At 40.8% G+C, this 27,699-nt stretch overlaps 1 protein-coding gene across 1 annotated transcript; it reads right to left on the bottom strand.

Moving 5' to 3' along the window:
* Window positions 1-468: 468 nt before the first annotated feature.
* C9H5orf63 (chromosome 9 C5orf63 homolog) lies at window positions 469-23,420 on the bottom strand. The gene is made up of 5 exons (XM_068981142.1): window positions 23,403-23,420; window positions 21,860-21,905; window positions 7,313-7,433; window positions 1,882-1,938; window positions 469-1,215 (listed from the first exon to the last, which is right to left on the bottom strand). The coding sequence occupies exons 3-5, from the start codon at window positions 7,424-7,426 to the stop codon at window positions 1,039-1,041; spliced, it is 348 nt and encodes a 115-aa protein (XP_068837243.1). The 5' UTR covers window positions 7,427-7,433; window positions 21,860-21,905; window positions 23,403-23,420; the 3' UTR covers window positions 469-1,038.
* Between the last annotated feature and the right edge of the window lie 4,279 nt (window positions 23,421-27,699).

Below are 27,699 nucleotides of genomic sequence, written 5' to 3'. Positions count from 1 at the left end.
ATTTCAAAGACTAACTCATAGTGATAAAATTAAAATCCAGCTAAGTGACTCACAACATCCAAATTCATTGAAATAGTTCACAAAAGAATTTCATTATAGATGAAATTGCAACAATGTGATTTTAAGAAAAAAGGGCAGTTTTGTTTTAAATGAATTGATTCCTCTATTGGCTGAACCTGACTATAAGAGAACACAACTGCATTTTTAATACTTTATATAAGGTGGTAAAGAGTATTTTGTCTTTAGGCGACATACCTGTTCAATTATGGTCCGACATGAATTTTCCCCAAGATATTAAAATCTGATAAAACCACTGTCTTAAAATATGCTCAATTAACTCAATTGATGATAACTGAAAAACTATGAAAGGCAGTTCTCAGATATTACAAATCAGTTCACTGACTATGTATAAAATATGTTGAGATCCTTACATACCTTTTGGGGTTCAAGTCTTTTGTTTTTCTCACATGAAATGAATTTGGCTAGGATAGTTTATTCTCTTCTGTACAAAAAAAAGAGCTCTAATTTTAAACAGGTATTATTAAATTCCTCTGAAATAGACTTCATGCAGATGTATTTGTTAAAACATCCTTTTATTGACTGTGTTCAGTTATTAGCAATTCACATTTCACTTTATCTACCAAGTGGAAGAACATTTTTCTTTCATTAAAAAGTTAAGCCCTTAGGGCAGCAGCAGGGACACAGAGCCTTCTTCTTATAAACGGCTCTGTCCAGTGAATGCGAGATGCTTCCACAGTAATACAAAAGAGTAAAATAAATAAAACAAGTGGATATCTCCTGCCTTCCATCATCCCCTCCCTGCCAATACACTCCACTTATTTTAGAAAATGCCAGCACGTAAACATTTCCCACATTGGTACTTCCATTAATCACAAAAGGAATATCACTATTTGGCACCACTGAGTTCAGAACATCTGTAGAGCTGTGTGAAAATGACAAAAGGAGTTTGAAGACACAGTCATTTCCTCAGGAAAGCACGTTCTGGACAGAGAAGGTAGAAAATCATGAGGGTGTGCGTTAGCCTCCTGCACCTTGCTGCTCAAGTTTCTGGAGCTGTTTTTCAAGTTTTGAGAGGTTTACTCGATGCATCATCAGAAACTGGCCATTCAAATGAAAGACGGGGATGTCAAATTTATACCTGTCATACCAAGCAGAGTTTTCGGGAAGTGTGATGTCCACCTCCTGTAAAATAAACTGAAACAGAGACAGACTAAAGCTCTATTTTTCAGCAACATGGAACAACGCAATGGTTATAGTGACAAACTGATCCCCAGACCGGTTCTAACACTCAGAGATTTTTTCACTGTTATTGTTTGTTTGAGGTCCACAGTCATCTAATGACCTTGTTTTCCCTAGACTGATTGATTTCTTTATATTCTTTAATTTTCCAGGTCGCTACTTTTCTGTTAGATCTGTTAGGTTCAGCATTACTACTCAGTTGAAATGAAATAAACTATGTCCCCAACTGGGAAGCTGCCTGAGACTCAGGAAAGACATGTTTGGACTGGAAGATTGGGAGAGGTGTCACAGTTTGCAACTGGAAAACACTTCCATGGAAATGACAAAATAACATAAAAGGAATAGGGACAAAAGCTTAAAGCATGAATACTGTACCTGCTAGTTAACTCTGACTCATTTTAACAGTCAGAGTAAGAAAACCAGTGCTGCTCAGAGAAAAACACTTAGGTGTAATGACTTTTATGGAAATCAGCACTAAAATCTCTCTGAAGAATAGAAAGAAAATTTAAATGAAAAATCATTCAATGTCTTTTCCTAAAGAAAGGATCCAGACAGATGCTTTGTCTTATACTACATATACTATCCATTCCATATACATAAAGCTCTAGCGTATCATATTACCCGGTTTCTATAAGGCTCCAGTACTTCCTTGGCTTCATCACAAAGGGGACATGGATCCTATAGGAAGAAAAAAGCCATTAATCCCAAAGAAATGGCATTCAGCCTGACAAAAGCCACAAGAAGCAGATTATACTTAATTTAAAGGACTATTTTCTCCCAGCTTAATTATACTGTTTTATTTCCAAAGCAAAACACTACTACAGACTCTTATAAATAGCTAGTATTTCATGGCAAATGGGCTTTTGGCAATTTTTAATTGTGTTTTGATTTTTTTTCTCTGCAAGCATATTTATCTAATAAATGTTGATGCTTACATGTTACACATATATATGTGTGCATATATGTACACACAGTACATTTAGACGTTTATATGTTCTTCTTACTGGCTTAGTATAATTGATACCTGGGAAGATCATTTTCCAAACATCTATAGTTTTAGAGCTTTGTCCTTCCTAGATGAGGAGCACCTTCTAGGCCTGGCTGACATTGCCAGAATATCTTAAAATCTGTTTTGACTGGGGGGTACTGAACTTTGCCAGCCTGTTTTTCCATTTATCTTTTTCTTTGGCCATGCCATGCAGCTTGAGGGATCTTAGTTCCCCAACCAGAGACTGAACCTGGACCCATAGCAGTAAAAGCATGGAGTCCTAACCCCTGGGCTGCCAGGGAAGACCCCAGCCTGTTTTTCCTAATAACCCACTGGGATAGAGTTAGATAGTTACTGCCCCGTTTTTAGAAGGGAAAAATCTCTTTACTTTGGGTGCTGATTTTATCAACTCTTTAATGTTTTGTCAGTTTTCTCATTGTAAGTGTCAGCAGTAGGTTTCCCAGAGTAACTCCACTGTAGGAGCACGCAAGTTTCAGTGGCTGTTGTTTGCACTCTGTCTAGAGGAGAAGTCTGCTGAGAATGCTATAGACCATCGGCAGATTTTAAAGGCTTGTGAGGCCCTGACTCAGAGAACCAGGACTACCGTAGGTTCTCTTGTATGAGCTAAAAACAGGTTCAGCATTACTGATGCTTATATAAAACCTGCTTTTTAACAGGATAGAAAACGATGAGCTATTATGGAGGCCCTTCCTCCAGCTTAACTCACCATATTTTGAAACAAAAGCCTAGATCATCAAAAGACATTTTCCTTCAGAAAGGTCTTTCTGGCCCTATTTTTCTGCTTCAGAGAACTGGGCTCATTATGTTATTATTCAGTTCAGTCGGTCAGTCGTGTCCGACTCTTTGTGACCCCATGAATTGTAGCACGCCAGGCCTCCCTGTCCATCACCAACTCTCGGAGTTCACTCAAACTCACGTCCATCGAGTCGGTGATGCCATCCAGCCATCTCATCCTCTGTCATCCCCTTTTCTTCCTGCCCCCAATCCCTCCCAGCTTCAGAGTCTTTTCCAATGAGTCAACTCTTTACATGAGGTGGCCAAAGTACTGGAGTTTCAGCTTTAGCATCATTTCTTCCAAAGAACACCCAGGACTGATCTCCTTTAGAATGACTGGTTGATCTCCTTGCAATCCAAGGGACTCCCAAGAGCCTTCTCCAACACCATAGTTCAAAAGCATCAATTCTTCAGTGCTCAGTTTTCTTCACAGTCCAACTCTCACATCCATACATGACCACTGGGAAAACCATAGCCTTGACTAGACAGACCTTTGTTGCCAAAGTAATGTCTCTGCTTTTTAATATGCTATCTAGGTTGGTCATAACTTTCCTTCCAAGGAGTAAGTGTCTTTTAATTTCATGGCTGCAGTCACCATCTGCAGTGATTTTGGAGCCCCCCCAAAATAAAGTGTGACACTGTTTCCACATCTTTTTGCCATAAAGTGATGGGACCAGATGCCATGATCTTAGTTTTCTGAATGCTGAGCTTTAAGCTAACTTTTTCACTCTCCTCTTTCACTTTGTAATAAACAGATTATGGATAGTCTGTGATTTTTAAGATAACCACATTAAAATTTTCTGAAAAAGTTCAAAAAAGTCAAGAGAGGATCTTAAAAGCAAAAACAAAACAAAAACCAGTGAAATTGCGAAGTACTTGCTTTTATAATAAAGAACTTTAGTAGATCTAGGATCACTTTTTTCTCTTTTTTTAAACCCAGGGACCATGGAAGTCTGGGCAAATTATCACATGTGTATGTATTTTTATGAGGAAAGGTTCATCAAATTTAAAGAAATCTATGAACTGAAAAATGACAAGATGGTTAAGAATGCAGGAGATCTGGGTCTGATCCCTGGGTCAGGAAGATTCCCTGAAGAAGGGAATGGCTGCACACTCCAGTATTTTGCCTGGAGAACTGCATGGACAGAGAAGCCTGGAAGGAGTCCATAGGGTTGCAAAGAGTTGGACACAACTGAGGAACTAACACACACACACTCTAGCTCTTCGACTAGAGATGACTCAGGGACTGGCCAGTTGTAGACAATGGATAGTGTGAGGCTTTTGCTGGGGTTTCTGTAGATACCTGAAATGTGAGATCTGGGATTGGGATTGCTGCAGTTATCCATCTAAAGAGCCAGAGTGTGCACTGATTTAACTCAGAGAATGTGGAGCTGAAGAGATTGGTAATATGCTTAAGTTGCAGAATCAAGCTACTTCTGAAACCAAACTAACCCATAAAATCCCTTTTTTGTTTAAGCCACTCTGGGAAGTACTTTCTATTATTTATAACTGGAAGAGAATTGATATGTACTTTTTCTTTCAGAGAACTGGGAACTCCTAGAGGTGACAGTAATATCTTATAGTCTAATGACACAAATGAAGGGGATTCAGTACAAGTTTTAAGCTGAATGGAAGATTAGTGGAATTTTTTTTTTGGGGGGGGCACATGTGTTGGCTTACTTAGGCTTCCCTGGTGGCTCAGATGGTAAAGAGTGCCTGCAATGTGGGAATCCTGATCAGACTCAGGATCGGGTTTGATCCCTGAGTCAGGAAGATACCCTAGAGGAGCAAATGGCAACCTACTCCAGTATTCTTGCCTGGAAAATCCATGGACAGAGGAGCCTGGCAGTCTACAGTCCATGGGGTCACAAAGAGTCGGACACAACTGAGCGACTTCACTTTCTTTTTTGGTTTACTTGGCTCTTGTTCAAACTGAAAAATAGTGCAGAATAGTTAGGCCGAATGAGCACCATTAACCTTAAGGGATTATTTTATTTTTGTGGTTAATTTTCACATGCATTTCTCATATGTAGACACAGATTATGAAATACTTTTGTCCCATAATAGTGCAATGTATTATTATGAATATGAAAAGTAGTTAAGATTATTTTCAGTAAGAAATTAATTTAAAAATTTTATTACATAATTGTCAGACATATTCAAATTGCTAAAATGCCTGAAATCTGAGTAAGTCTATTAAACAAGAGACCTTTTTTGCTTGAATTGCAGTATTTTTCACTAAAGTTAATTCTGTTACCCAGCACTTTATTTCTTTTTTGACTATAAATCACACAAAGTAATGTTAATTAGCAAAAGGAAATCCATAATGTTTGTCTTATAACTTTTACAGGAAAAATCTCTTAAAAAATTTACATTTGCTTTATGGCTTAAAACTAGTGTTAGGGATAAGAAAGTAAGTACAGTCAGTCCTCATTATTTGTGGATTCTGTATCTGTGAATTCATCTATTCACTAAAACTTATTTGTATCCCTAAAATTAACACCCAAGCTTTTGCAGTCATTCATGGAAGTGCAGTTGCATAGAGTAGTAAAGAATCTGAGCTGCCCAAAGTGTACATTGCAGGCTAAGCTGTGACAACACGATGCCTTTTCTAGCTCTCATACTGTGAACAAGTGTCCTTTTCATGATCTACTTCAGTTCAGTTGCTCAGTCATGTCTGACTCCTTGCGACCCCATGGACTGCAGCACGCCAGGCTTCCCTGTCCATCACCAACTCCCCGAGCTTGCTCACACTCATGTCCATTGAATCCATGATGCCATCCAACCACCTCATCCTCTGTTGTCCCCTTTTCCTTCTGCCTTCAATCTTTCCCGGCATCAGGATCTTTTCCAGTGAGTTAGTTCTTCACATCAGGTGGCCAAATCATGATCTATTCAGTGCCATGCTTCTTGCATTTTTGTGTTTTTCTGCCATTTAAAATAGCCAAGTGTAGTACTGAAGTGCTGTCTAGTGTTTCTAAGCATAAGAAGGCTGTGATGTGCCATAGGGAGAAAGTACTGTGTTAGATAAACTTTGTTCAGGCATATGTTATGGTGCTGCTGGCCCTGAGCTCAGTGTTAATAGATCAACAGTATATATTAAATAAGGTGCCTTTAAACAGAAACACACATAAAACAAGGTTATGTATTTTTTTCCCTCCTCTTATCCTCTCTTGACCAACTCCCTAGAGCTTTCTCATCATTTCTCTAAAAGTGCTCATAAATTTCAATGACCTTCATGTTGCCAAATCCACTGGTCAATTTTCAGACTTCATTCTTTCAAACTTAATAGCAGTATTTGGCAAAGCCGACGATCTTCCTTAAAACAAAGGTTATGTATTGATCAGCTGACAAAAACGTTGTGACCAGGTGCTCAAAGGACTCTAACCCTATATTTGCCCTAGGAGGAGTGATTCGGGACTTGCTAATTTAGTATTTATAGCGATTTTATAGACTATGACTATCACAAGTAACAAGAACTGACTATATTTCTTTTTTTCTTTTTTTTTTAGACTTTCTTTTTTAATATAAATTTATTTATTTTAACTGGAGGCTAATTACTTTACAATATTGTATTGGTTTTGCCATACATCAACATGAATCCACCACGGGTATACACATGTTCCCCATCCTGAACCCCCCTCCCACCTCCCTCCCCGTACCATCCCTCTGGGTCATCCCAGTGTACCAGTCCCGAGCATCCTGTATCATGCATCGAACCTGGACTGGCAATTCGTTTCATATATGATATTATACATGTTTCAATGCCATTCTCCCAAATCATCCCACCCTCGCCCTCTCCCACAGAGTCCAAAAGACTATTCTATACATCTCTGTCTCTTTTGCTGTCTCACATACAGGATTATCATTACCATCTTTCTAAATTCCATATATATATGTTAGTATACTGTATTGGTGTTTTTCTTTCTGGCTTACTTCACTCTGTATAATCGGCTCCAGTTTCATCCACCTCATTAGAACTGATTCAAATGCCAAGAACTGACTATTTCTAAATGATACACTTGTAAACATCAGTTCTTTTCTTTCAATGTAATGATTAGATGATAAATATATTAATTTACTCTCTGAAAACAGTGAGACAATGAAGTAGCTAGGTAGGGTAAACTGATGAGTGGGTCTGAAGAAAATTTATACCATTGCTTCCTTTCCTTTCAACATTTTCCCCCTTTCTTAAATGTACAACTTTCTTTTCCAAACATTTGAATATTTTATGTTTTTAAAGTAGTAATTTTACTTTTTCTTCTGTACCTTTGTGAATAAGGTCAGCACAGGCAGAGCAGTCTTTGAAGCAGAGAGATTTCTCAAGAGTAGTTGAAAGGAGTGTTTGGCAAGTTGCATGCTATTTCCTTGAAACCAGAGCATCTTAATTCTGCCAAGAGAAAAACAGATCAGTAAACTTATGTGCCCTAGACTTTGCTCTTTATAATAGGAACAGTAAGCTGCAAGTCTGTAATGGAATTTGAAGACTTCAGATGTGCTTCTTGGAGTCCAAGAGTGGCAGAGAGGCCAAGATGTTTGGCAAGTCTCCATGATGCCTCAATATGCACTGTATTCCAAAGAAAACAGAACTTAGAAGGAGAAAAATCCAAATGTATGGATTAACTGTGTGTCTAATCACTTGGTTTCTGTAAGCAAATTGCAGGCATGTGTTAATTAGATTAAAAAATTAAATTTCACCTGTAGGTTTTGCTAGCATCCTGATGATCTTCTAAAATGTGGAAGTTTCCTGAGATGGTTTTTATTTGCAGAGGTAGCTTATCTTATTGGTAGGCATTCAATAGTGCCCAGTCACCTTCACGGTAAAGGATCAGTAAGTAAGCAGCACAAGTCTCCAGCTGAAGGTTAAGGCTATTACTTATGAGATCCGTACTCTGCTGCAAGAGGTGGGGAAACACAGAGCGGTACCTAGAGGAACTTACAAGGAGAATTAGGCTGAGCTAACTTGTCAAAAATAAAAATCTACACAACTCTTTTCAGAAGTATTTTTAAAAGGAGATTGCCATCATTTTTGAAAACATCCACAAATGTACTAGTGTTTCTGCTGGAGATATTCCAATAAGAACAGCTTGGTAACAGCAGCATGTCAAACACTAGGCTTTGAAGTTCTCTCATCCTGCTAGTTTGCATGACATAAGACACCCTACTTATTTCTAGTTATTTTACGGAGCCTCCAGCTTTGTCCTTTAAACTACATATATAATCATTTTACTTTTAAAACATATGCATTGTTGACTTTATTGCTTATCAATATTCCTAGCATGAATTCATTCCTGGGATCTTCATTTCTTAACTTTTCTTTACTCCATCTCTCCAACTTCATCTATCAGTTTTCCCCTCCCTTATCTTGGTGAGTTGCAGAGCAAAGATTTTCTTTCTGTTCCTTGAATAACCAAAGATTATTCTTCATCAGGATTTCTGCACTTCCTGTCCCCTTGTGTGAAAAACTCTTAAGTAGCTTTTCATTTGGCCTGGGCACGTCACCTCCTTAGAGATGCCTTAGTGACTACCTTATCAACATGGGCCAGTCCACCACTCTCCTTCCTTGTACCTTGCTATAGTTTTCTATTATCCTTCACTATCTAAAATTGTTTACCTATATGTTCCCTTTACTACAACAGAGTTCCACAGGAGCAGATACTTATTCACTCCAGTAATTCCTGAGTGCCTACAGTTAATCTGGTATATAGTAGCTGTTTAAATAATTGTTTGAATGTTAATAGTATTAGAGTGAGTCTATCTCCTCCTCTCCAGTTTCACCTTGAACCCTCATCAGACACTCAGTGTGCACAGTTGTCACTATTTGGGCTTCCCTGGTGAATCAGATGGTAAAGAATCTGCCTGCAATGCAGGAGATTTTGGTTTGATCCCTGAGTCAGGAAGATCCCTTGAAGAAGGGAATGGCTACCTACCCACTCCAGTACTCTTGCCTGGAGAATTCCATAGACAGAGGAGCCTGGCGGGCTATAGTCCATGGGGTTGCAAAGAGTCGGATACGACTGAACGACTAACACTTTTTATCCCCCTTTCCAGTTTCACCTCTACCCCTCATCAGACACTCAGGGTGCAAAGCAGTCACTGTCTGGGTAGATCTCATATCATAACTAAAGGTAAGCGCTCCTTCACATGTCCACAAGAAGCAGGCAGGGCACTGCAGCTGGTCCCAGCCCTTCCCCACCGACTTGAGTTTAACTCTGCTCTGCTCCACACAGCATGCCTGTATTAACTGTGCACTGGTCTCTACTGGTGACCAGGCTTTTCAGTGTAAGATTAGCTTCAAACTCATTTCAAACAGAAAGATATGACTTTAAAAGCACTGAACCCATATCAAACTAGAGTAAAGACAGACAAAAGGACTGAATTCTGACCTGTGGAAATGAATAATCTTTCCTTCTTTCTTAAACCCTTAGTCTTCCAGTTCTTCCTGGATCTCCCTGCTAACTAAATGATCCTGATAATGCATAAAAAAGAATGTGATAAGAATTCTGCAAGGACTCAGCATTATTCTAAGGTGGACAGCAGATCTAAAGAGTTTCACAATATGCTGTGCTACTCTCAACTAAGCGATAAGCCCTGGTGTATATATTTTCCATAAATTCAGCAGAATCAGCACTCCAATAGGTGAATGTGGTTGGGGACAGTAGCTTCAAAACATGTCTCTGTCTACAGAGGATATAAATGAAGGGGGAAAGTAGAAAGCTAGCCATGTTTACACTAGGTACAAATTTCTGCATCGTTGGTTTGGGGAAGGCATTATGCTAATAGTGACATACCCTCCTAGGATATGAAGGTAAAGAAGCTGTACTAAATGGAGAAAGAAAATTCTGAAGATCAGTTTTGTGAGAGTAAAAACAGAAAGGCAGCCCTGGAAATGAGAAGGAGCAGGCCATGTAAGGCAGTGACCTAAGATGATAACCAGGATAGTGAACGGCAGCTGTGTGCTTTGGGTGGAAGGATTTAAGATTTATTGATGTCTGCCTGGTAAGGAATAGAAAACTTATTGCTTTTAGCTAGCTAAGTTGAGACTGAGGTGCTAAGGCTTTTGTAAAAGAAAAAAATCACAATCACAGTGGAAATCTGCTTTAGTATTTCCAACATGACAAAACACAGCATGCGGTCTTGGTTGCACCCAAGAGAAATAAAACCTGTCATAGTAAACAGAGTTGCTGTTCATTCCAGATTTGGAAGAATACTTGTTCAACTAACCCAGAAAGCTAAATAAAGTCTTCAGAGATGCCACTACCATTCTGCCTAAACTAGTTCTCTTCTCCATGTTAGTCTCCATTTCTCCTTTTTTCCTCCCATGTGAATTTAATCATTTAAACATGGAACATTTGTTCATTGAGAAATGCATTAGCATTATGCAGTTTTACTACCTGCATATTTTCCAAATGCCCTGAGGCACATGCATTTTACCACACTGTTAAATTAACTTATTTCTTTGTAAGCACTGTATTATAAAATTATATTGGAGTCATATATATATATATATATAAAATTCCCTATACCTCTTCTAGGCAGAAATAAGATATTAAGGCTAAAGTTCTGACCACTGGAGTTCACTTAGTTTTAGAAATAAAAAGTAAAATGGTACACTCCAATTGGAATCCTGTAATATTCTTCTTAGGATATTTTATTAACTCTGTAAACCCTAATGCCATTGCTGTCATTGTCATATTCACCCAATCATGCCTTCTTGAAGTAAAATCTTAATATGGACTACTCTGTCAATGTGACGTTTTCATAGAACATAGTCCTATTATTTTTTAACAGTATCTCAGCACAGGTGGTCTGTACCTGTTGGCTCATGACCAGGAGGACAACACTTTTTTGATTATATCATTGAATTTTGTCATGAAATGTGTCTTTACTACACACACACACACAATTTTATCCTTTGTATTCTGTTACATGCCTCTGTAATATAAGCAAAAAGAGCTGTGTGCATAATATCAAAAAAGCACAATTGGGTCACCTTTGTCACAGCCAAACAAAAAAAAAGTATAAGACTGGATTTAGAATGTGTCTAAAACAAATTCCACAGCCTAACAATAAAGATGGTGACTCCTGCTGTTTCAAGTATATGGCTGCTCAAAGGCATGGATCACCCCAAAAGAGAGAGGGAATGCTGGCTTTTCAACAAAACTGAGGCTGACTTCAGTGGTCTTATGGCCAAATCAAATACAGCATGGGGGAGGGCTTGGCTGGACCCAATTCTGTCCTCCTTGAAGCAATATGAGAAAGGTAACTTTATAGCGTTTTCCCTCCGAAGCACTGAAGGGCATACCATTAAAGCAACTCCTCACAGGACAGAAAGAAGCCAGGGTCATTTATGCCTTTAATAAGGATTATTCATTTCTTGCATGAGGAGCTGCTCATGCTCGGGCTGCACATCACCTTTGTGGGGCTCCTGGATTCTTCAAATGCTGTGTGTGTCTGATTAGAAGGCAAACAACATTGTTCTCATTTGAGTAGAGAAACTGACCTTCACAGATCAGAATTTTTATTCATTCAAAGAATCCTTTGGCACACTGAATCTCCAAGCTCACATGATCTCTCATCAGTAAGCTGCAGTGTTGTTAGTTCATGTGCAAAATCAAAAGTCTATATAAACTCAGGTACCACCTTCATTCAGTTCAGTTCAGTTTAGTCGCTCAGTTGTGTCCAACTCTTTGCAACCCGATGAACTGCAGCACACCAAGGCTACCCTGTCCATCACCAACTCCAAAAGCTTGCTCAAACTCACGTCCATCGAATTGGATTCATCCTCTGTCGTCCCCTTCTCCTGCATTCAATCTTTCCCAGCATCAGGGTCTTTTCAAATGAGTCAGTTCTTCACATCAGATGCCCAAAGTATTGGAACTTCAGCTTCAGCATCAGTTCTTCCAATGAATATTCAGGATTGATTTCCTTTAGGATTGACTGGTTTGATCTCCTTGCAGTCCAAGGGACTCTCAAGAGTCTTCTCCAACACCACAGTTCAAAAACATCAATTCTTCGGCATTCAGCTTTCTTTATAGTCCAACTCTCACATCCATATATGAATACTGGAAAAATCACAGCTTTGAATAGACAGACTTTTGTTGGCAAAGTAATGTCTCTGCTTTTTAATATGATGTTTAGGTTGGTCACAGCTTTTCTTCTAAGGAGCAAGTGTCTTTTAATTTCATGGCTGCAGTCACCATCTGCAGTGATTTTGGAGCCTCCCAAAATAAAAATCTGTCACTGTTTCCATTGTTTCCCCATCTATTTGAAATGAAGTGATGGGACTGGAGGCCATGGTCTTCATTTTTTGAATACTGAGTTTTAACCCAGTTTTTTCACTCTCTTCTTTCACATTCATCAAGAGGCTCTTTAGTGCCTCTTTGCTTTCTGCCATGAGGGTAGTGTCATCTGCATATCTGAGGTTACTGATATTACTCCCCACAATCTTGATTCCAGCTTGTGCTTCACCAGCCCAGCATTTCACATGATGTACTCTGCAGAGTACATACACAGAGTGACAATACACAGCCTTGATGTACTCCTTAAATTGGAACCAGTCTGTTGTTCCATGTCTGGTTCTAATTGTTGCTTCTTGACTGCCTACAGATTTCTCAGGAGGCAGGTAAGGTGGTCTGGTATTCCCTTCTCTTTCAGAATTTTCTAGTTTGTTGTGATCCACACAATCAAACGCTTTAGCGTAGTCAATGAAGCAGATGTTTTTCTGGCATTCTCTTGCCTTTTCTATGATCCAATGGATGTTTGCAATTTGATCTTTGGTTCTTCTGCCCTTTCAAAATCCAGCCTGTACATCTGGAAGTTCTCAGTTCACATATTGTTGAAGCCCAGCTTGGAGAATTTTGAACATTACTTTGATAGTGTGAGTGCAGTTGTGTAGTAGTTTGAGCATTCTTTGGCATTGCCTTTCTTTGGGATTGGAATGAAAACTGACCTTTTCCAGTGCTGAGTTTTCCAAAATTGTTGGCATATTCAATGCAGTTCTTTCACAGCATCATCTTTTAGGATTTGAAATTGCTCAGCTGGGAATTCCATCACCTCAACTAGCTTTGTTTGTAGTGATACTTCCTAAGGCCCACATGACTTCACACTCTAGGATGCCTGGCTCTAGGTGAGTGATCAGACTATCGTGGTTATCTGGGTCATTAAGGGTCTTTTTTGGGTCTTATAGTTCTTCTGTGTATTCTTGCCACCTCTTCTTAATATCTTCTGCTTTTGTTAGGTCCATACCATTTCTGTCCTTTATTGTGCCCATCTTTGCATGAAATGTTCCCTTGGTATCTTTAATTTTATTGAAGAGATTTCCAGTCTTTCTCATTCTATTGTTCTCCATTCTGTTGTTTTCCTCTATTTCTTTGCACTGATCAATGAGGAGGGCTTTCTTATCTCTCCTTGCTATTCTTTGGAACTTTGCATTCAGATGGATATATCTTTCATTTTCTCTTTGCCGTTCACTTCTTTTCTCAGCTATGTGTAAGGCCTCCTCAGACAACCATTTCACTTTTTTGCATTTCTTTCTCTTGACGATGGTTTTGTTCACTGCCTCCTATGTAATGTTACGAACCTCCATCTATAGTTCTTTAGGTATTTTATCTATCAGATCTAATCCCTTCAATATATTTGTCACTTCTACTGTATAATCGTAAGAGATTGTATTTAGGTCATACCTGTACACACACACACACACACAGGCCTACAGAAACACCCCTCTATTGGGAACAAAATCCACTGTTTTAGATTACTGAGCGCTCATATAATGAGGTGAGAGTGCTCTTAGGGCACTCATCTAGGTCACTGGGCTTTCCCTAATCCAGAGAAACAGGGATGAATGATGCCTCCCCAGGGATCTTATGTGTTTGTGGTCAGTCAGAGGTGTCTAAACCTCTCTCTCTCCCAAACAAGTGGGAGCCTAGCCTGGGATCCTGGGTCCAAGGGTGGAGCCAAGAGTGCAAGGTGAGGTGGTGTACAGGGACCCAGTCAAAGCTGCAGACTGAGCTGATACTTTGAGGTGTCAGTTCCAAGAGTAAGCAGGGTTAGAATGAGGCTGCAGAACAGAAACAGAGGGTAGGGGGTGGAAGGGAGCCTGGAGGGGGCCCCTCACTCCCTAGGTGGGATCTCAGGTGCTTTTTCAGTATCTCAGCTGCAGCAGTCAGGGTACCTGGCCAGGGGAACTGCCAAGGAGATAGCCCCAACTCAGACATGATGTTACAACAAGGATCCCTGGCTCACCATGCACCTGTGGGGCCACCTGTACATGGCTTCATGCTCAGCTCCATTCTTTTTTTTAAATAATTTAACACTGTATTAGTTTCAGGTATAAAATATATTGATTTGATATTTGCACATAATGTGAGATGATTATCACAGCCTTATCTGTCTGGGATCTGGACTGCTGACTTGATCCCACATAACACATGAGATCCTGAGCAGACACACCCACACGTCCACCCTGCTCCCTGCAGCTTCTATTTCCAGGATCCAGTGGCAACAGCTTCATCACAAGGGGGAAAGAGAAGCCTATAGAGAGAAGCAGTTTCAGAAAGATATGACTGGTCACATGAGTTCCTAGAGATAAAACTCCCTTTCTAACTTTCTTTTAAATGATTACTATGACTCTGGGTTTTCCAAGTATCTGGATGTCTCTACTCCACTGTTTGGATGCAATGGGTGCTCCATTCATTTACATTCAACACACTGACCTGCACAAACAGTTTTTAAACTGTTTGAATTGTGGGCCCTGGCCTACCCAATAAGATTATAACTCCTCTGAAGGTATACGGCATTTACATGTCCATCACTTGGTACCTACGCTCTGCTCCTCTATTCCACTCCCTTCAAATTCTCAGTAAAATTAAGCCCTTATTGTTTTTTCTTCATCCTGTCTGGTGTTTAGCTCTTTTCTTTCCCTCCAAATAAAACTCTCACATGGAGAAATCAACTCCACATTCTGGATATAAGCAAGAAGAATTAGAGAGAGACACACTCCGGTGGATTTAGGAGGGAGTTAATTCTTCACTGAAACAATATAAATACAGGAGATCACAACTGGGACATCTAATGGGCAACTTCAGATGTCATAGAGACAAGAAAAGAAGAGTACTGTGGGCTGACATTGGAACTGGTTTCACGAGAGAAGGATCCTAAGTCATGTAGGATTTGGATACATGGAAAAGGGGGAAGCCTTCTGAAGTCAGGGTTAGACACAAAGGCATGAGGTAGGAATGCTGTGGCCTTTTGGATGGGACCCAAAGAAGAGTTTTAAAAAAGAGAGTGATGCAATAAAATCAGTATTTTAGGAGACTGATCTGGCAGCAGCAAGCAGGATAAGACTGCAAAGGAAAGAAGAACGGAGGCAGGAGAGAGTTGAGTTATGAAAATCTAGGTGTGGGATGAGAGTCACTCATTCAACAATTACCTGCTGTTTTCCACGTATGAGATACTCATAGGTACTGAGTTCAGTGGTGCACCAAAAAGTTAAGTCCCTGCCCTCATGGGGTCCATACTGTCACTGGGCACATTAAAGAGACTCTTAGGTCAGACAACATCAGACAGTAGTAAGCAAAGGGGAAGGAGTGAACAGGGTGATGTGATGGTAACCAAAGGCAGGCCTTTAAATAAGGTACTCTGAGCAGGTGTTGTTTTTGCTGAGACTAAAGGCTAAGAAGGTACAAAGATCTGAAAGAAGAGCATTGTGGGAGAGAGAACAGTAAGTGCAAAGGCTCTAGGGTGAGGACAACTTTGATTCAGTGGGAGAAACAGAAAGGACAGTGTGGCTAAAGCAAGTAAGCAAGGGGAAGAGTAGAGGAGACAGGTCAGTGGGGGTTGGAACCCCTAAGGCCTCGTGGGTTATGTTAACAAATTGAGGTTTTAAGCATAATTAGATTTAGAGGAAGGAAGTTATGTGATCACATGTACAGTTTAAAAAGATGACTGTAGGGACTTCCCTGGCGGTTCAGTGGTTAGTGCTTCCACTCCTGGGGACCCGGACTGTATCTCTGGTTGGGAAACTAAGATTCCCTGCAAGCCACATACATGTGAGTGCTAAGTTGCTTCAGTCGTCTCTGACTCTTTGCGACACCACAGACTGTAACCTGCCAGCTCCTCCATCCATGGGATTCTCCAGGCAAGAATACTGGAGTGGATTTCCATGCCCTCCTCCAAGGGATCTTCCTGTCCCAGGGATTGAGCCCACATCTCTTATGTCAGACCCTCATTGGCAGGTGGGTTCTTTACTACTCGTGCCACCTGGGAAGCCTGGCAAGCCATATGTCATGGCCAAAAAAAAAAAAAAAAAAGAGATGACTTTAGCACTGTGTGGGCTTCCCTGGTGACTCAGACAGTCAAGAATTTGACTGCAATGCAGGAGACCTGGGTTCTATCCCTGGGTTGGGAAGATCCCCTGGAGAGGAAACGGCTACCCACTCCAGTATTCTGGCCTGGAGAAGAGCAGGCAGAAGAGCCTAGTAGGCTACAGTCCATGTGGTTGCAAAGAGTCAGAGATGACTGAGCAACTTTCACTTTCACTTAGTACTGTGTGAAGAATGTGTTTGGGATGGCAAGAGTGGAACCAGGGAGTCAGTTAGGGGCTACTGTAGTAGTCCGGGGAGAAAGGTGGGTGGCATGGACGGGCCTGAAAGGACCTGCCGATGAACTGGATTTGAGTAATTAAAAATGACAGTAAGGACTATCCTAGTTTCAGTAGTGAGTCTCTGGGTGGGTTGCGGTGCCAGTTTACGAAAATGAGGGATGCGAAGGCAGGAACAGATTGAGTGGGGTATGGGTCTGGGAGCTCAGTGAGGGACAGGCTGGAGCTCAAGTAGAAAGTGGCATGTACAGGTTTGGTAGCCAGGAGAGAAACCAGGACTGAAGATAAAATTCAAGACTCCTTCAGTCTGAAGGCTCCAATTACAGCTGAGATTGTGAGATCATCTAAATAGCTAAGAAAAGAAGAGGACCCGGGAGAGACAGCTCAGGCAATTCAACATTCAGAAGTAGCGTAGATAGGAGCCAGTGAAAGAGGCAAAGAGAAAGGTTGATGGGGTAGGAGGAAAATCAGAAAAGTGGGCTGTCATGGAAGCCAGCAGGACAAAGTGTGTCCAGAAAGACAGGAGTGGCCGATTGTCAAAAAGAGTGATGAGGGCTTGGACTGGAAAAGGGACAGTCAAAGAATCTACCACGAATCAGATAAGATGTGTCTGATGTCCCTCCAAAGGAATGAAATCTTACAACCAATGCCAACCCCTAAAATGAATGGCCTTGTCTGATCCCTGGCTAATTTCACCTCTTAAACAAAAGGAGATATTTCTGGTGAAGATGGAGGCAGTGGGGTAGGGAGAAGAGTAAAAGCAAAAGTTGGATGGGTGACTTAAAAAGAGATAATAGATATAAAAATCTTTGTACAAGTTAAAAAGCAGAATAGAGAAATAAAGCTTAGTTGTTACTAAATAATACAAAGATAAGGTATTGTTATTAATAATACTGATGATGATGCGTCTACTGACTGAAATGTGCTTTTACTGGCCCCAGAAGGAGGATTTAAAACTGTAGGAATGATTGTCTCAGAAACAGGGAATTGAAAACTGAAAAACATTTCAAACAAACAGCTGAAAACTTTCAGATTGTGAAGACTACTTAAATGGGAATTCCTAAGACAGGATATAACTGATTCAAGACCCAACATATTATTTTTCTGGTGTTAGTTGATCAGTTGTATCCAACTCTTTTTGACCCCATGGACTGTAGTCCGCCAGGCTCCTCTGTCCATGGAATTCTCCAGACAAGAATACTGGAATGGGTAGCCATTCCCTTCTCCAGGGGATCTTCCTGTCCCAGGGATTGAACTGGGTTTCCTGTATCGCAGGTGGATTCTTTACTGTCTGAGCCACCAGAGAAGCCCATTTATTTTCCATTAAGACTTAATATCTTGACCAGCAAATACCCTGGCACCAGGTTCTGGCTTAGCTTACTCAGGCCTCACACAGGACAATGAAATTCATTTTGCAAGAGGTAGAGGTTTTCCCTTGATGGGCTCTGAACAAAGGTCACTTCCTTTCCTATTATTCCTTCCTAATACTTGCCTTTATATTTTCAAAGAAGGGAAAATTCAGTACTACTGTTTTTTATCAATGATATCCTCAACTCAACTCGTGTATATCAAAACAGAAGCTGCCTAGGAAGTGGTAAAGTTGGATTTATTAATAATCTTTAAAGACAAAACTTGTTCCAAAGTATTTTGAATAAATGTGTAGAGAGGTCGAAGTAAATGTGAAGGAATATAGCTTCCACTAACTCATCAGTCAGGGGAATTAAGCACAAATGGCATGACTCTTCATCTAAAGCTTTAAAGTTACTCTTTCTTACAGAGTTTCAGTTGGAATTCAGCACATTTGAATTCCTGGGTGCATTTCTGTGTGAGGATTTCATAAATCTAAACCCCAAAGATAGGCAACTCCACCAATTAGCTCTCTGATGCTAGGCAATTCCTCATCTCTTTAAGCCTCAGTTTCATCAACTGTGGTATGGAACTACGACCCCCTGTCCTGTTCTCTCATTTTACAGAGGCGAGGAGAAACTATACCCATAGGCTTTGGGTATCAAATGTCCTCCAGATCAGAAAAGGGAAAATCATATACAGAAGACATGCTGTGGCAGTAGCTCATGATGTCAAAAGGCTCCAAAGAAAGCCTTGGAAGTAGTTAGCTGTAGCAGTCTAAAATGCTAGGCCCATTTAAAGAGAACCAAAATTCATACATAGATCTGGGCAGACATGTACATGGGCTTCCTCATCCCAAGCTTGTTTCTGTAGCTCCTTGATCATAACTGGGAAGCCTTGGCATCTCAAAAATACCCTGCAGAAAAATGGGGGAGGTGACATTGATCTTGCATTGTTTGAGCATCTCAGATGGAAAAGTACCTCCAGAAAGAATACTAAGGATGTGCCTCCAAAAATAAGAATAATGTTTCCTATTGATAGATACATTTAAAGAGTGATTTTTAATGACAGACCCTCATCATCTTGGCATTCTCCTCCACTTCCAGAAGTGCGGCTGTGTTTGCCGAGGCCAATAGCAAATGTGAAATGGGAAGGAGGAGGAATCTTCTGAGTAAGCAAGAGTTTGTTTTAGAATCTTTGGACCTTAGCAGTCACATTTTCCAGATCGTTGCTTCAGAAGAGCCTATTTGATAATAGAGTTAGTTTCCAGAAAAACATTTCGCTAAGAAAAATAAAATGAAGATGCTGATCAAGAATAGTAGTAGAGGGAGGACCCCTCCCTCTAGCACCCAGGGGTCCGAAACAGATTCCAGACTAATTCTTCTTGTTCACAAAATGGGGCTTGCACACACGGTACCCGTCCCCTCATCCTCAACCCCAAAGTTACTGACTCAGCATCTGGCCTAGAGCCAGAGGTATATTCTGAATTCAGAGCGTGCAACAATGTCCAGTACAATTAGGACATAATGGCTGGAAAGCTCTTCCTGAAAGCCAAGAAAGCCTGAATAATGTGGTTGGGTTATATCATACATGAGGGCTTAATAGAGTTTAAAAACCAATTTGAAAATTCCTTCATTCCATAAAGATAACATTAAGATGTGGGCAAAATCAAGCCAGTTCAAGGGTTGGGGATAAAGTGCATAAGGAATTATGCAGACTCCTTTCCACATTATCCTTCTTAACCAAAATGACACATTCCTTTTGAAGGTATCTCTAATGCTTACTACTGACCCAGAAAGAAGACAATTTCATTAAAACATCTTAGTCTTATTGTACCCAGCTAGTAATGCCAGTTTCCTTGCTATTTAAAAAGCACACAATTTCATTTCCAAAAACAACTGTTTGCAATTCAAATTCCATCCATCCAGGCAATGTCTCCCATTTGTCACTAATACTCCACCATTTCCAATTCATCTTGCAGAAGAGGTGAAGTTATCCACATGACCACACAGGACCTGAAAGATGTTTCATTCATTTTTGGCCATTTTGTAGTAAATGGCTTTGGAACATTTGAGATATTAAATCCATCACTTCTTTGGACTTGTGACACTAATACTGGAACATTAGGGACTATCCACTCTTGAGGTCCTGCTCTAGTAACCTGCAGATACATGAGACTCCTCAATTCTCTCAGTCCTATTCTGGTTACTTAACAGCTGTCACATTGATAGAAAATCTTAATATTGTGGAGCTGGATTCCAAGGGACTTTGGCTGACTGGAAGAACTACATGTTTTAAGAAGTAAATTATTAAAACAAAATCAAATAATTCAGTCTTATGTCCTTACATCTGACTAAACTAGAAGTCACTTCCCCATTATTTCATGATTAATATGAAAAAGTACAGGAACAATGAGAGGAAGGTCATCTGTTTCCAGCAGTAACATTCTGGTTTCTGCTGGACTCCCATTGGCAACAGAAGGAAGCAGCATATACCACATGCCTGCCCTATTACAATACAAAAAGCTGACAAGTTTGAACTCTTTTGAAATGTCAGTGAAGTAGAAAAGATGATGTGGCTTTCATTCAATATTGTTTGGGTAACCTTGCCTTAAAATAGTGATCAAAGTCCTTTATCCTTTAGGCAGGACCAAACCAAGATATTAGTGGCTTAAGTAGGCTAATAATTTAGTATACCTTCAAATGGCTACTTTTCAGATATTCACTCAACAGGTGTTTGAGTGAGGAGTTGGGCACTGCAGACCTTAAGAGAAAATGGGAATAGGGCTGGTGGTGTCTTTTACTTTGCATATTCTGTTCAGTATAAGAAAGACCCTGCAACTCACCAGGCTAGATCACCTTGGATGGCAGTTTGGTGACCATCTGTAGATTCTCAAATACACCCTTCCCTACTCCAAGCTGTTTATAAAGGCATTAACTGTAGCATTTATAACTGCATCTGGTAGCCCCTTGAAAGATTACTGTTTTACATTCTTTTCTGTACCTTGCTGATTCCCACTGATGCTTTCACATTCCTTATAGATCCAGCCTCCCCTTTATACCATGTACTGAGTGTCTGTAATGTGCCAGGCACAGTGCCAGGTACTAGAAATATAAAAGTGATTCAGATACTTTCTCTGCCCTTATGGAACTCACACCTTAGGTAGGCGAAAGATTTACAAACAAATAATACAATACCACAGTCTACAGCAGTAAAATGGTTGTTAGTAGATACTGGTAAAATGCTCTGAAATCCTTGGAGATGGATACTTTCTTAAAATAGAAGATATTTTGAGTTTTACTTCTATCTCTGGAAATCTTATCTTGGGTAAGGATTGGAATAAAAAGAGTAATGTTTTCACGCCTCCAGTTCCCTGCCTCCATAACTGAGATGGGGAGGTAGGGATGTGGAATAATATCTAGGTGAGACTTAGCCAAAACTTTCCACTTTGCATGTTCTTCCTCAAATAATTTTTGTCTCTCGAACTGGCCATGATACTAGGGGAAGGATGATGGAAGCTCACCTAGTGCCTGCTACCTGGGTAACTACACATCCCTGGATCCAGATGGTTTCTCCCTTCAAAATAATTGCAAACAAGATTAAAACTGCAAGCAGGAACTATTCCAGCTGGCTTTTGGCTTCCTCTGATGTACACCCCTTGAATAAAGCAGTGGCAAAATTAGATTTAAAATAAGGAACATAAAAAACCTTATTACTTGTACCAGCTCACCTCAAGGTCCTGCTATGTGTGAAACCCTGAGCCCTGGCATTAGAGTAACTAAATGCATCAGCCAGCTGGAGTTTGCACGTTATGAAATACAAAAACCTTAATAATAAGAAAAAGAAAACTTATTTTGAAGGTATACCTCCACACTGCTTCTGAGTATTTAAGAGTCTGCTGGAAACAGGCATCTGGAATAAAATAGAAATACAGTCCAATAAATTCTGAAGTTGGAAAACCCTCATTTCTATTTCCTTACCTGCCATCAATCCATCTAAAGAAAACCACATAGCCACATTTTCCTCTAGTAAAGGAGACAAAAAAATATTGATCCTTCTTTGGCAGGCAGTTACTATTGACCCCAGTAAGCATGAAGTTTAAAAAACTCTGGGGAGTCTGCCTATCTAAAAGACAGCCCCACCCACCTTAATTTTCACACCGGGACCTGTTCTGGTTCCAGGCAGTTCCTCAGCCCAGCAGGACGCAGGTTATTAGGTTATGACATTTCACACAGAACCGTGATTTTGTTCTGCCTTACCCGCATTACTATAACCACTCAGTATTTCCAGCTCTTTTTCCAAGTGTTTTCAGTTTTAATGTATATAGCTCCAAATACTGCTAGCATCATAAGCACTTTCACACAGCATTCCTGATATAATTAGTAAACGAGAAGACTGGCCTCTAACAGCCACCTCATCTTTTCACAGTCACACACTGAAACATGGCTCTAGGGCTGCTTAACCAAGGCAGTTTGTGGTTAAGGAAACCTCTTATGTTGGGAAATGTGCCAGAGAGAGTGGGGGACATAACAGATCTTAGAAACAATCTCCGTGCTCTAGGAGCTGAGAATCTTGGGGTTGAGCTCGGTCATACAGTGGATTTTTTTTAAGTGTTCTAAAATACAAAGTACTACATAAAATACTTTCTATTAAGAATAAAGATCAGCCAGATTAAAAAAAAAAAAAGAATAACTCCTTGTTCTTTAACAGGACAACCTTAGAAAGACACTTGCCTATTCATGTTAGTAACAATTCAGTAGGGACTTCTGTAACTCTGGACTTATTAAAAAAAAAAAAGTATGAGTGATATTTGTCAGGGGTGACTGATAAGGCTAAATATTTATTGAGAATTGTATAGGTTCTGATTTATTCTCTCATGGTTCAGCACCCAGAAGGCTGCTTTTGTGCAGTAAAGGCAGAGAGGAGGTCCAGAAAACCCCAGGATTCAGTGTTCCCCACAGCACTCACGATTAAACCTTTTGGCCCTAAATTAAAGGTCAACATGGCTGCTCAAAAACGTTTATGTCATAAGGCAGTCATCTCAGCCAACTGAGATTATATTGCCACTTCACAGAACTCAATTAAATCCGAAACAGAGCATCTGTTAATCAGGGAAGGGGCATGAAGTTGTGATGTTTTCTGCTTCCTTTTAAAAAGCTGCCTCTTCCCACCCGTGCTCACTTCCCAAAGCGCATCGCGAGCGCACACATACACACACGCTTATAATTTGCCCCCGGAGGTTCACGGATTTATGGCTCCCGGTTTAATTAAATTTCCTGTAATGACAATCGAAATCGGCAGCGTGCGGCACAGCGTGGAGCTCCCGTGACCTCCTCTCCCGCCTGCCCACCAGCTCCGGGCTGGGGACCGCGAGCGCCCACCTGCCGGGGCCCGACCGCGGGGACCCACCTGAGCCTCAGCCGCCCCAGTCGCCACTTCCGCCCTGCGCCCGGCCCTTCCGCCCCGGCCGCAGGCGCCCTGCCGCTCCCGCACTTCCGCCCCGGCCCTCAGCCCCTAGGGCTTGTGTCGGTGGAGCCCAAACCCGAGCCAATCGCCCCTCCGAACGGTGGCCGCGCCTGGGCTGTTTGGCGTGAAAACAGACGCTAAAACCAAGGCCACACTGGTTTATGTTTTTGTTTTTAAGACCACGCAAAAGTGACCTGGCGTGTTTGGGAACCATTTAATAACGAGCATCAGACGTGAAAGCCAGCTTTTAGAGAATGTGCAGTGAAGGCCGTTTTAACTCCCCCTCCCCCGCATTCATTCATTTATCGTTTACTTCCCTCTTTCTCTGAATCCCGGCTGAACTAAGTTATGGGGAATGGGGATGATGAACAAACGGAAGGGTACCTGTACCCACCCAAACTTTAGGGCTGTGTAGGCAAGTCAAACATTTAGAAATAGCTTTACAAGTCTTGTGTTTCCTGAGCTAACTGTTGTGAAAGGGACCTCTGGAAAAATAGGAATGTACTCTAGGTAAAGTAACTTTCAGACTGGAACATATAGGGTCAGGCTGGAGGGACTGTGTTCTCCAGGCCTAGGGACAGGTGACACTGAGGGAGCATTAATGTGGGCAATGCGCAGAAGAGGGATTAGCAAGGCTGAAGCCTTGAGGGATCGGGGTAGGGGTTCGGGAGTTGGGGGTGGGTTGGAAACAAGCTGGAAAGGATAGGCCTGAGTAGACCCTGGAGGACTTCTCAGGTTTGTGCTAAGGGCAGCTGGAGGACTTTTTGTTTTACTGTTTTTGTATGTGGAAGCAGGTTGAATTGATTGTTTTTCCATTAGGAAAAGATCACTCACCTTTAGGGAGGGCATGTGAAGGGGATGGGGTAGAGGAGAGCAGAGCTGGAACAGGAAAGGCAGGATGTGATAAGTAGTCTAGGAGTGAGGTGTGGTGGCCTGAATGTATTACTGTAGTTGTTGTTCAGCCACTAAGTCATGTTGGACTCTTCGTGACCCCATGGACTGCAGCATGTTAGACTACCCTGTCCTTCACCATCTCCCAGAGCTTATTCAAACTCATGTGCATTAAGTCAATGATGCCATCAAACCGTCTAGTCCTCTGCCACTGTCTTCTCCTCCTGCTTTAATCTTTCCCATCATCAGGGTCTTTTCCAATGAGTTGGCTCTTCCCATCAGGTAGCCAAAGAATTGGAGCTTCAGCATAGTCCTTCCAATGAATATTCAGCACTGATTTCCTTTAGGATTGACTGGTTTGATCTCCTTCCTGTTCAAAGGACTCTCAAGAGTCTTTCCAGCACCACAATTCACAAGCATCAGTTCTTCTGTGCCAACCTTCTTTATGATCCAACTCTTACATCCATACATGACTACTTGAAAAAACATAGCTTTGACTATATAGACTTTTGTCAGCAAAGTGATGTCTCTGCTTTTTAATATGCTGTCTAGATCTGTCATAGATTTTCTTCCAAGGAGCAAGCCGTCTTTTAATTTCATGGCTGCAGTCACCATCCACAGTGATTTTGGAATTCAAGAAAATAAAATCTGTCACTGTTTCCATTTTCCCCCCCATATATTTGCCATGAAGTGGTGGGACCGGAGGCTATGATTCTCATTTTTTGAATGTTGAGTTTTAAGCCAGATTTTTCACTCTCTTCTTTCACCTTCATCAGGAGGTTCTTCAGTTTCTCTTCGCTTTCTGTTATTAGGCTGGTATCTGCATGCGAATCTGAGGTTGTTGATGTTTCCCCCAGCAGTCTTGATTCCAGCTTGTGCATTGTCCAGCCCACTATTTTGCGTCCGACTCTGTGTCCCCATGGACTGTAGCCTGCAAGACTCTTTGGTCCATGGAATTCTCCAGGTAAGAATACTGAAGTAGATTTTCATTTCCTTCTCCAAGTCTGCAAATAAATTAAATAAGCAGGTTGACAATAGATAATCTTGGCATACTCCTTTCCCAGTTTTGAACCAGACATTGTTCATGTCCGGTTCTAACTGTTGCTTCGTAACCTGCATACAGGTTTCGCAGGAGGCAGGTAAAGTGGTCTGGTATTCCCATCTCTTTAAGAGTTTTCCAGTTTGTTGTGGTCCATATAGTCACAGGCTTTAGCATAGTCAATGAAGCAGAAGTAGATGTTTTTCTGGAATTCCTTAGTTTTTTCTATGATCCAACAGATATTGGCGATTTGATCTCTGGTTCCACTGCCTTCTCTAAATCCAGCTTGTACATCTGAAAGTTTTTGGTTCACATATTTTTGAAGTCTTGCTTGCAGGATTTTGAACATTACCTTGTTAGCATTTGAAATGAGTATAGTTGTGTGGTAGTGTGAACATTCTTTGGCATTGCTATTCTTTGGGATTGGAATGAAAACTGACTTTTTCCAGTCCTGTGGCCACTGCTGAGTTTTCCAAATTTGTTGGCATATTAAGTGTAGCACTTTCACAGCATCATCTTTTAGGATTTGAAATAACTTATCTGGGATTCCATCACCTCCACTAACTTTGTTCATACTAATACTTCCTAAGACCCACTTGACTTCGCATTCCAGAATGTCTGGCTCTAGGTGAGTGATCACACCATGGTGGCTATCTGGGTCATTAAGACCTATTTTGTACAGTTCTTCTGTGTATTCTTGCCACCTCTTCTTAATATCTTCTGCTAGGTCCCTACTGCTTCTGTCCTTTATTGTGCCCATCTTTGCATGAAATTTTCTCTTGGTATCTCTCATTTTCTTGAAGAGATCTGTAGTATTCTTTCCCATTCTATTATTTTCTTCTATTTCTTTGCATTGTTTACTTAGATAAGAAAGCCTTATCTCTCCTTGTTATTCTCTGAAACTCTACATTCAGTTGGGTATATTTTTCCTTTTCTTCTTTGTCTTTCACTTCTCTTCTTTTCTCAGCTCTTTTCAAGGCCATTTTGCCTCAGACAACCGTTTTATCTTCTTGTATTTCTTTGGGATGGTTTTGATAACTGCCTCCTGTACAATGTTATGAACCACTATCCATAGTTCTTCAGGCACTCTATCAAATCTAACCCCTTGAATCTATTTACCTCTTCCACTGAATAATCATAAATGATTTGATTTAGGTCATACCTGAATGGCCTAGTGGTTTTCTGTACTTCAGTTTAAATATGAATTTTGCAATAAGGAGCTCATGATCTGAGCCACAGTCAGCTGCATGTCTTGTTTTTGCTGAGTGTATCGAGCTTCTCCATCTTTGGCTGCCAAGAATATAATCAATCTGATTTTGGTATTGACCATCTGGTGATGTCCATGTATAGAGTCATCTCTTGTGTTGTTGGAAGAGGGTGTTTGTTATGACCAGTGCATTCTCTTGGCAAAACCCTGCTAGCCTTTGCCATGCTTCATTTTGTATTTCCAAGGCCAAACTTGCCTGTTACTTCAGGTATCTCTTGACTTCCTACTTTTGCATTCCAATCCCCTATGATGAAAAGGACATCTTTTTTTGGTGTTAGTTCAAGAAGGTGTTACTGTAAATAGTGATCAAATGGTGGATAATAATAAGTAATTTTTAAAGCTAATATTTGTTGATTTGTTCACCACAGCTTTACACTCATAACCTGATTGATCCTGAGAACAATCCATTAAGTACTATTAGTACCATTTTATAGAAAAGAGACTTAGTAATTTGCTCTAGTTCTCAGCATTCTGGCTCAGTGACCAGGAATCTGCCTGCTAGTTCAGAAGATGCAGGAGATGAGGGTTCGATCCCTGGGTCAAGAAGATACCCTGGAGGAGGAAATAGCAACCCATGCCAGTATTCTTGCCCAGAGGATCCCATGGATAGAGGAGCCTGGTGGGCTACAGTCCATGGGGTCGCACAGAGTCTGACATGACTGAGCAACGGACCTGGCAGTCACCACTAGTTCTCTGAGCCGGAAAATGGCAGAGTTGAGATTCTATCCTGTGCTGTCTGATGTCAGTATCCATGAGCTTTTTATCATGGATAAACTGTGCATTCACTGTTTATCACTGTGCATTGAGGATATATTCAGTGATTTACAAGAAGATACAAAACAAACTAAGGTCGGGAATGAATGCCCTAAATAACCACATTGGTTATGTAATAACTTTTAGAGGATACATCTAGAAAGTTGAGTTTTCAAATTCTTATCATTTTCATCATGTGTTGAGAACAAAAGAGGGAATTTGTGACTCTCTACAGACTACCTATGATTATTTTTCAGTTGATACACTTTGATAAGACCCAGTCTTTCTGA

This window comes from Capricornis sumatraensis, chromosome 9 (assembly GCF_032405125.1).
Source record: "Capricornis sumatraensis isolate serow.1 chromosome 9, serow.2, whole genome shotgun sequence".
Classification (NCBI taxonomy): domain Eukaryota; kingdom Metazoa; phylum Chordata; class Mammalia; order Artiodactyla; family Bovidae; genus Capricornis; species Capricornis sumatraensis.
Note: the sequence above shows the minus strand (reverse complement) of the source record. Positions and strands in the feature narration are given on the sequence as shown.